This window comes from Adiantum capillus-veneris, chromosome 9 (genome assembly GCF_014529385.1).
Source record: "Adiantum capillus-veneris isolate H3 chromosome 9, ASM1452938v2, whole genome shotgun sequence".
NCBI classification, from domain to species: domain Eukaryota; kingdom Viridiplantae; phylum Streptophyta; class Polypodiopsida; order Polypodiales; family Pteridaceae; genus Adiantum; species Adiantum capillus-veneris.
In genome coordinates this window covers 86,228,951-86,236,024 of record NC_140939.1, presented here as the reverse complement: position 1 = coordinate 86,236,024, position 7,074 = coordinate 86,228,951, and the positions used below count along the sequence as shown (strand labels likewise).

General features: G+C 47.7%; 1 protein-coding gene across 1 annotated transcript; it reads right to left on the bottom strand.

The window, feature by feature from the left end:
* Positions 1 to 6,261: 6,261 nt before the first annotated feature.
* On the bottom strand, positions 6,262 to 6,699 carry LOC147450757 (zinc finger A20 and AN1 domain-containing stress-associated protein 3-like). Its single transcript, XM_086520519.1, has one exon. It carries the CDS (start codon positions 6,697 to 6,699, stop codon positions 6,262 to 6,264), a length of 438 nt encoding a protein of 145 aa, XP_086376645.1.
* Positions 6,700 to 7,074: the final 375 nt, after the last annotated feature.

Genomic DNA, 7,074 nt, shown 5'->3' with positions numbered 1-7,074 from the left:
AGACCTGAAATGTACATACTCATCTCCTAGGCCATCCAAGCATGCACGGACAATGTCATCGTCTTCCACTGAGGCTTTAATAGATCCAAGAGCCTTAATGATACTCTTGATCTTCAAGGCATACTCATTGATGGAGAGGTTGTTCCTCTTAACCTGATTTAGCTCCGACTTTAGTTGAAGCTTCTTGGCCTTGGTGTTCACCTCGAACACTTTGCCTAAGTTTTTCCATGCAATGGCGGGGGTTTCAGCATCCTGTAGATAGCCCATCATGCCATCTGTGATGCTCATAGAAAGCCAATACATCAATTTGCTCTGGCCTTGTTGCCAGTCCCTCAAAGCTTTTATTTATTCTGTTGTAGCATTTGCCTCGGGAATCTCTGGTTCCTTTTCATTGTCTCCTTCTACATAGTCCCAATAACCTTTTCCTTTTAGGAAATTTGTTATTTTGAACTTCCATGCAGGGTAGTTATTTTTCTCAAGCTTCTCAGTAAAAATCTGACTGAAACCGTCAGACATCTTGAAGCACTAAGACAAAATAGCTGCAATCTGCAAAAACCTGCAAATCTGTTGAACCTGCTATCGTGGTACCTGTAACGCTTTCTACACTCAACGAGTGTCCACAATCAAGCGTACATACAACCACTGTACTTGTACAATAAATCTCTGTGTACTGCACTTTGGAGACCTGTTCAGAAACTTTGGCATCTGGTCGTGGATTGCAAACGAAGGGATTGTGATGCTCTTGCTCTCTTAGCCTCTCTTGCCTGCACCAGGCTCTCATACCATGTAAAGAAAGAGGATGCAAGAGAGCTACACAAGGCAAGCACACACCACACAGAGATGGAAAGCTTCTTCTTCTTCAAACAAAAAAGAGAGTACAAAAATGACTAAGTGCTAAAGCTGAAAAGTAGCACATATGTACATGCGGTCACTAAGTGTGAACACGCTAGAAGCGTACTAGGCTGACACTATAAGTGTAGTCCAACTGTAGAATCACTGGCAGAGATCCTCCGTGTCGGTCACCTAACGCTCCAGTGAGTAAATGCCGTAAGTGGCCAATACCCGTAGTGGATGCCAGCTCAAGATGTAGAGCTCGACATCTCAACAAAAGCTGGAGCATAGGTTGACCCCCTTGCATCACTATCATCTTGTTGGTGGAGGATAGCTCAAACTAAAGTGCCGGGCCCATGAGAGTGGACCAAGCAGTTGCCCCCCAAGTGTACTGTCGAGCTGTGGAAAGAGCTAGCATCAGCCGAACAACACGAAGCCAAACCTGTTGTGCCAAAGGACAGTCCCAAAGACAATGATGCTGACTCTCCACAAGATGGTCAAGGCTACACATGTGGCCAAGAGACCACAATGTACAAGCCAACTCCCAACTGCTGAAGCTCGGTGTGCAACCAGCCAACTGGAACAAAATGACTTGCCTCAGCTGTCTAGAGTCCCACAACCTCTCCCAGAAAGCTTCCAAGAACTCAGCTATGAGACCCTTCTCCTGCTAGTGAGGTGCTGTAACAGGACGAGCCTCTCTGTGTGCTGCCAATATGTGACGTCCCAGTCGAACAATGTACTGAAAGAGAGGGACACCAGGATGGTCTGCTGAGGATAAAGGGTTCCTCCAAAGCCACTCTCCAGGATCCCACGATACTCGTGCTAGTTGACAGCTCTCCCAAGCCGACAATCTCTAGTGGACAGTCTCAAGAGTTGCTCGGTGAGGATCTATGACACAAGTCCTCCCGCAAATGCCACCACTCGGATCCTCTGGAAACAGCACTCTGCCACCTGTGGGGCCTCTATTGCAACTCGGTCTAAGAGTCCCTCACCTTGTAGGTCAAAAAACAGGGAGTGTACAATCTCTAAGCAAGCCGGAACTGAGATGAGAACCTCCAAGCGCGTGAAGGCCCCCATCCATTTGGGAGCTACTAACTCAAGAGGTCTGAGCCACTGAGATGGTACTACCTCTAAGATGTCTTGACACATGCTTTGCACCCCTCTCATTCCCGGTATAGCTGGATGCCCTGAAGCTCCTATAACAAGCCTGGAAACTGTAGCCAGTCACCTAAAGTGCATGCCAGACCCTCTACCATGGGACCCCAAGAAACATGAGGACGACTACCAACCAAGTGGCCTCTCTAAGTGCTAACCATGGGGTTCCAAACAAGGGGCTGTCTCAGGCGCTCCTCCGTGCAAGTAAGCCGACGTTGCTCCAGGCCTCTCTACAGTTGCTCCTAGGATCAAAGAAGACTCAGAGTGAAGCGTTCCTCCAGTCTCCTACTCAAGCCAACTCTGCGTATATCTGTGAAAATCTATCTGGTCGAAGGTCGACAGGGCCCTGTGAAGGTTGGCCTCCTGGCCATCCAAGTACAAGGTTGAGTCGTCTGCAAACTCAGCATCCAATAGCTCATCTCCCTGAATAGGGAGCACTAAGCCACGTAAACCAACCTGCTATGAAACCAAAAACCTGCTCATCGCCTCAGCATAGGATAGAAAGAGGAAAGGGGCAAGAGGATAGCCATGTCTAACCAAACGTGTGAGCATGAAACAATCACCTCTACCTCCTGACAAAAGTACATGACTGTGTGCCCATCTGTACAAAGCTGACACACCTCTGATCCAAGCATCTGAGAAGCCCATAATGCGTAGAGTGCCCTCCAAAAAGACCCAGTCAACTCTATCATAGGCCATCGAGAAGAAGAATCACTAGATCCTCACCACGGAGCCGAGAGAGGGCTGAACCCTCACAAAAAGTAAAGATGTTGTGAAGGATACTACGCTCCTTGACAAAACCTATCTGTGTCCCATGTATAATGCTCTCTAGAAGTGGCTGAATCCTCAAACTCAGAGCCTTGGCAAGACTTTTGTAGGATGAGTTGAGGATGGTGATGGGTCGCCACTGTCGAATCTCATCCAAGGATCCACCCTCCTTGGGAATGAGGTAAATCAATCCCTTACTCATGTTTCCAAGCATGATCTCTCTTGTGTGCAGGATGTACTAAAAAATGCTACAAATATCTGAGCCAAGCAAGTCCAAGTACTCCAAGAAAAAAGGAGTCAAACCATCCTCACCTGGGCAACTACCATGGGTGAGTTCTCTAAGAGCCGTGTGTAGCTCCTCTGGCTGAAGAGGTAGCTCAAGCCTCTGGTGCATCTCCTCAGTCACAAGACAAGGCATATGTGGCCACACCTACTCTCTGCATGCATCTTGACACTTTGACTGAGGCTCTCCAGACAGTAGATTATGGTAGAATTCACTAGCAACTGCACGCATGTCCTCTAGCTCTAAAGCAATTGACTGGTCAGGCCTCCTCAACTGACTGACCTTGGCATGCGTATTCCGGGGTCCCACTGCCTCAAAGAAAGTTCATGTCACTCTGTCACCCACCTGGGTCCACTGAGATGCATGTCGATGGAAAGCAAACTCATGGCACGTCTCCTCTGTGCTGACGAGCTCATGTTGGCGAGCCTACTGCAACTGCTCCTCCAACCAAGGACTGTTTGATGGCTGGTCCTTCATCCTCTACAAGGAAGCAACACCCCGTCGGAGACGCTGCTCCTCTTCTCTTGTTGCAGCCACGCAAGCCGAAGACTCTTGAAGAAAGAGACGATTGAGCTGAGCAAGTCCTGAGGCCACTCTGTCAGCAGGAGAATCATGCATGTCTAAGCTCTCTGTCCAAAGAGCAACCACTCACTCTCTGAGCGTAGATTCTACCAAGACCCTCTCAGGGATGTGAAGCATCGTGCTCCCCCTCCTCTACCTATCAGTGATTATGAGGATCATTGGTGCATGGTCTGAAAAGGAAGTCCCAACCAGAATGCCAATTGTCCCACCCAAGTCACAGAAGTGGTCACTAGTGTAGCAGAGATCTATTCGAGATAGATTCACACCTCCCACTCTACAATCCGCGAATGAGAGAAGGCCAAGCTGTTTGGGGCCTCACAAAGCTACAATGTTGCCACACATTTGAAACCCGCAGAGTCATACAGAACCTCTCCAAAGCTTCTAGCTCAAATCCATGCACAGTAGTATCGCTACCACCAATCCTGTCAGAGGGGTCTTCCAACATGTTGAAGTCACCCACAATGCACCATTGCTTTGCCTATGACAGATACTGAACAATCTAAGACCAAAACTGTGCACGTGCACTCACCACATTTGGCGCATAAATGTTTAGGAAGCCCACGAGGCAACCCTGAACCTGCATATTGATCCACTGAGCCCTGCCTGGCACAATAATCCCTCTGCCCATAATGGCGTGCTGAAAAGAATCCGCAATAGTCATACATACCCCGACCTTGATGCCTCTAGGTCCAAATGCACCTAACCAGAAAGTCTCATATCATCCACGCAAAAGCTGACAACAATGTCTAATGCGGCTCACCCAGATGATGCTCTTGTAGCATAAGAAGGTCAATCTCTCCTCCCACAAGGCATTGTTGAAGCTCTTGACGCACTCTAACATTGAAACTGGGGCCCACCTAATCCCTGTATGTTGCATGAGACTATCCTCCCGGGGAGCAAGAGAGAACTGATGCTGCACCAGCAACTAATCGTGCTATCTTCGAGGCAGGCTTGGATGGGGAGTAATCCACATCTGAGCGTCCTCGAGATAGGCGTGACTGCAAAGAGTGTCTAGCCCAAGCCCAAGTAGAACGAGCAATGCGCAAAGCAACCTCCTCTTTCCAGGAGTCCTCATGTATGTGTACATAATATGGCACACAATATGGCACGAGAGAATGTGTGTGTGTGTGTGTGAGAGAGAGAGAGAGAGTAAATGTGAGATGAAAAAAGTTGAGAGACAGATACAAAGACTGATTTTCAAAATAGCCCTTTAGAGGCAAGCTACAAGAGACATTAGAGGAGGTGAGTGAGTCCCATGTCTTTAATTAACCCACGTCATCCCCACTACAAGCCATGTGTAGTAACCACTACACCCACTTGCGTTCATTAAAATATAGGGGATTTGAGTATGTCATATAGTAAATGCGGGGGGATTTGTAAATTCGGGGAAAATTTATAAATTCGGGCCACCCTCGTGCTGTCAAATCCGACGGTCCATGATTCACACACCCCCTCTTTTTGTCCTCCACCATTGATTCCATCGTGCCCATGATCGTGTGAGATAGTGAGGAGGGTGACCTTCCCCATTGAGTCGGTAGAGTTTGCACTTGAGGTCTGCATCGTGCACATTCCATTTACACAATAAAAAAGGGTTGGTTGGGACCCCATTGGGTGTCATTCTCCTCCTCCTCCTCCTCCTCCTCCTCTCTCTCTCTCTCTCTCTCTCCACTTCTCTACCTTTGTCTCTCATTCTCCTCCAAAAGGAACCATCATTCAAGCAAGGAAAGAAACTAGTGATGCTGAATGGGATTTGCAATTAGGATGAGGCTACGGATAATTGGTCTACTATCGCCAATGTCAGTAGTGGACTAGAAACTAAAATTGTTGGCTACTTTGAGGGTTAAATCTGAAAAAAATTGTCGATCTGTTGTTTTGAGCTGAAATATAAAAAAGTTGGGACTAACAATTGCATCTGCGAGACGATCCGGCAAGGTTATGGCTAAAATCTAAAAACACTAGTACTAATGGTTAATCTGGTGCAAAAGTTCTAGACATGGTGAGGTGGTATGGGTACTTGGTATAGGTACTAAGGGTACTGACTTATGCTTGAGAAGTGACCCCTAGGGTAAAGCAACCCAAAACTTCCTAATATTCATAAGCTAATTAAGTTGTGTTACACTTTCTCCAAAATCTAGTAAACCCGTTATTCTTTACCTTTTTTTCATTGTGGAGATAGAGCATCTCAAAAAAGGGGGACGCTCACCACACCCCAGACCCTAAGGTTGGGCGCTCGAATTAGCTCCGTACCATCCACGATCACAAATAAAGTCCCAATGGTTGGCAAGCTAGAATCTAGCAAGAAATATAATACTAGGTGTGTAGAGAGCTTTGATGATGCCTTGCTTATTAATGATTAACCTCGTGTGCTACTATAGTAACATCACGTGCGGAAAGTATATGGCGAGAGAGAGAGAGAGAGAGAGAGAGAGAGATGGATGGATAAAGTCAAGAGACAGATACAAACACTAAATAATAAAAAATAGATGGATAAATAATGTGAGATGGATAAAGTCAAGAGACAGATACAAACACTAAATAATAAAAAATAGCCCTTCAGAGGCAAGCGACAAGAGGCATTATAGGAGGTGACTGTCTGCGCCTTGCAATATGGCGCCACGGCTAAGGATCGTTCGTTCATACGATCAGATCTTGGGTGCGCGGACGACGGGGTTGGCCTTGGCGAGGGCAGCACGATCCCGGACCTTGAAGTCGAAGGGGCAGGCGTGCTGGTCCGGGAAGCGATGGAGGGAGCAAAAGACGCTGCCGCAGCGGCAGTGGAAGCCTGTGAGCCCCACCTTTTTGTGGCAGCTCGGTCCCTGGCAGCGCGCCGGCGGCTTCCCCCTTGCCTTCTGATCCTCTGCCGCTAGGCCCTCCTTATTGGCGTCTCTCAGGAGCTGATCCTCCGTGGCAGGTCGAGGCTGTCGAGTGGGAGAGTGTAGCAGATCCGGCGCTGCCAAGTCCGCCACCTGCATTGATGAACAACCAGCTACCAGATATTTATGGAAGCAGCGAGAGCAGAGATTGCGGGTCTCCGGAGTGCCGTAGAATCCACAATTGTTTGCGCAGGGAATGTTCGCCATAGACTGTTGTTTAATTCTTCGTCGACCTCGAGTTTCTTCGTGGCAAATTTGCTTTGTGATACCTTGAGGCTTGCAAATATAGCTCCAATATAAAGCCCAACCAAACCAAATGCCCGACCAGAGAGAGAGAGAGAGAGAGAGAGAGAGAGAGAGAGAGAGAGGGGGAGGGAGGACGACACTAACCATTGTAGTTGTTTTTTCATATATTTTTTGTTCTCTCATTTGGGAGATTGCTCTTGGACAATGCAATTACAATCTCCCCCTCGAGCTTCTTGAACTCCTAGAGGAAATGTGTCTCACATGCTAGTGGTTTAGCGACAAGTGGAGGCACATAAGCTCGCATTTTCACGAGGACACTAAGCTTATTTGTGCTAT

Excerpts from the sequence above, each read along its gene's own strand:
- LOC147450757 (XM_086520519.1), bottom strand. The coding sequence starts at position 6,699 with ATGGCGAACATTCCCTGCGCAAACAATTGTGGATTCTACGGCACTCCG.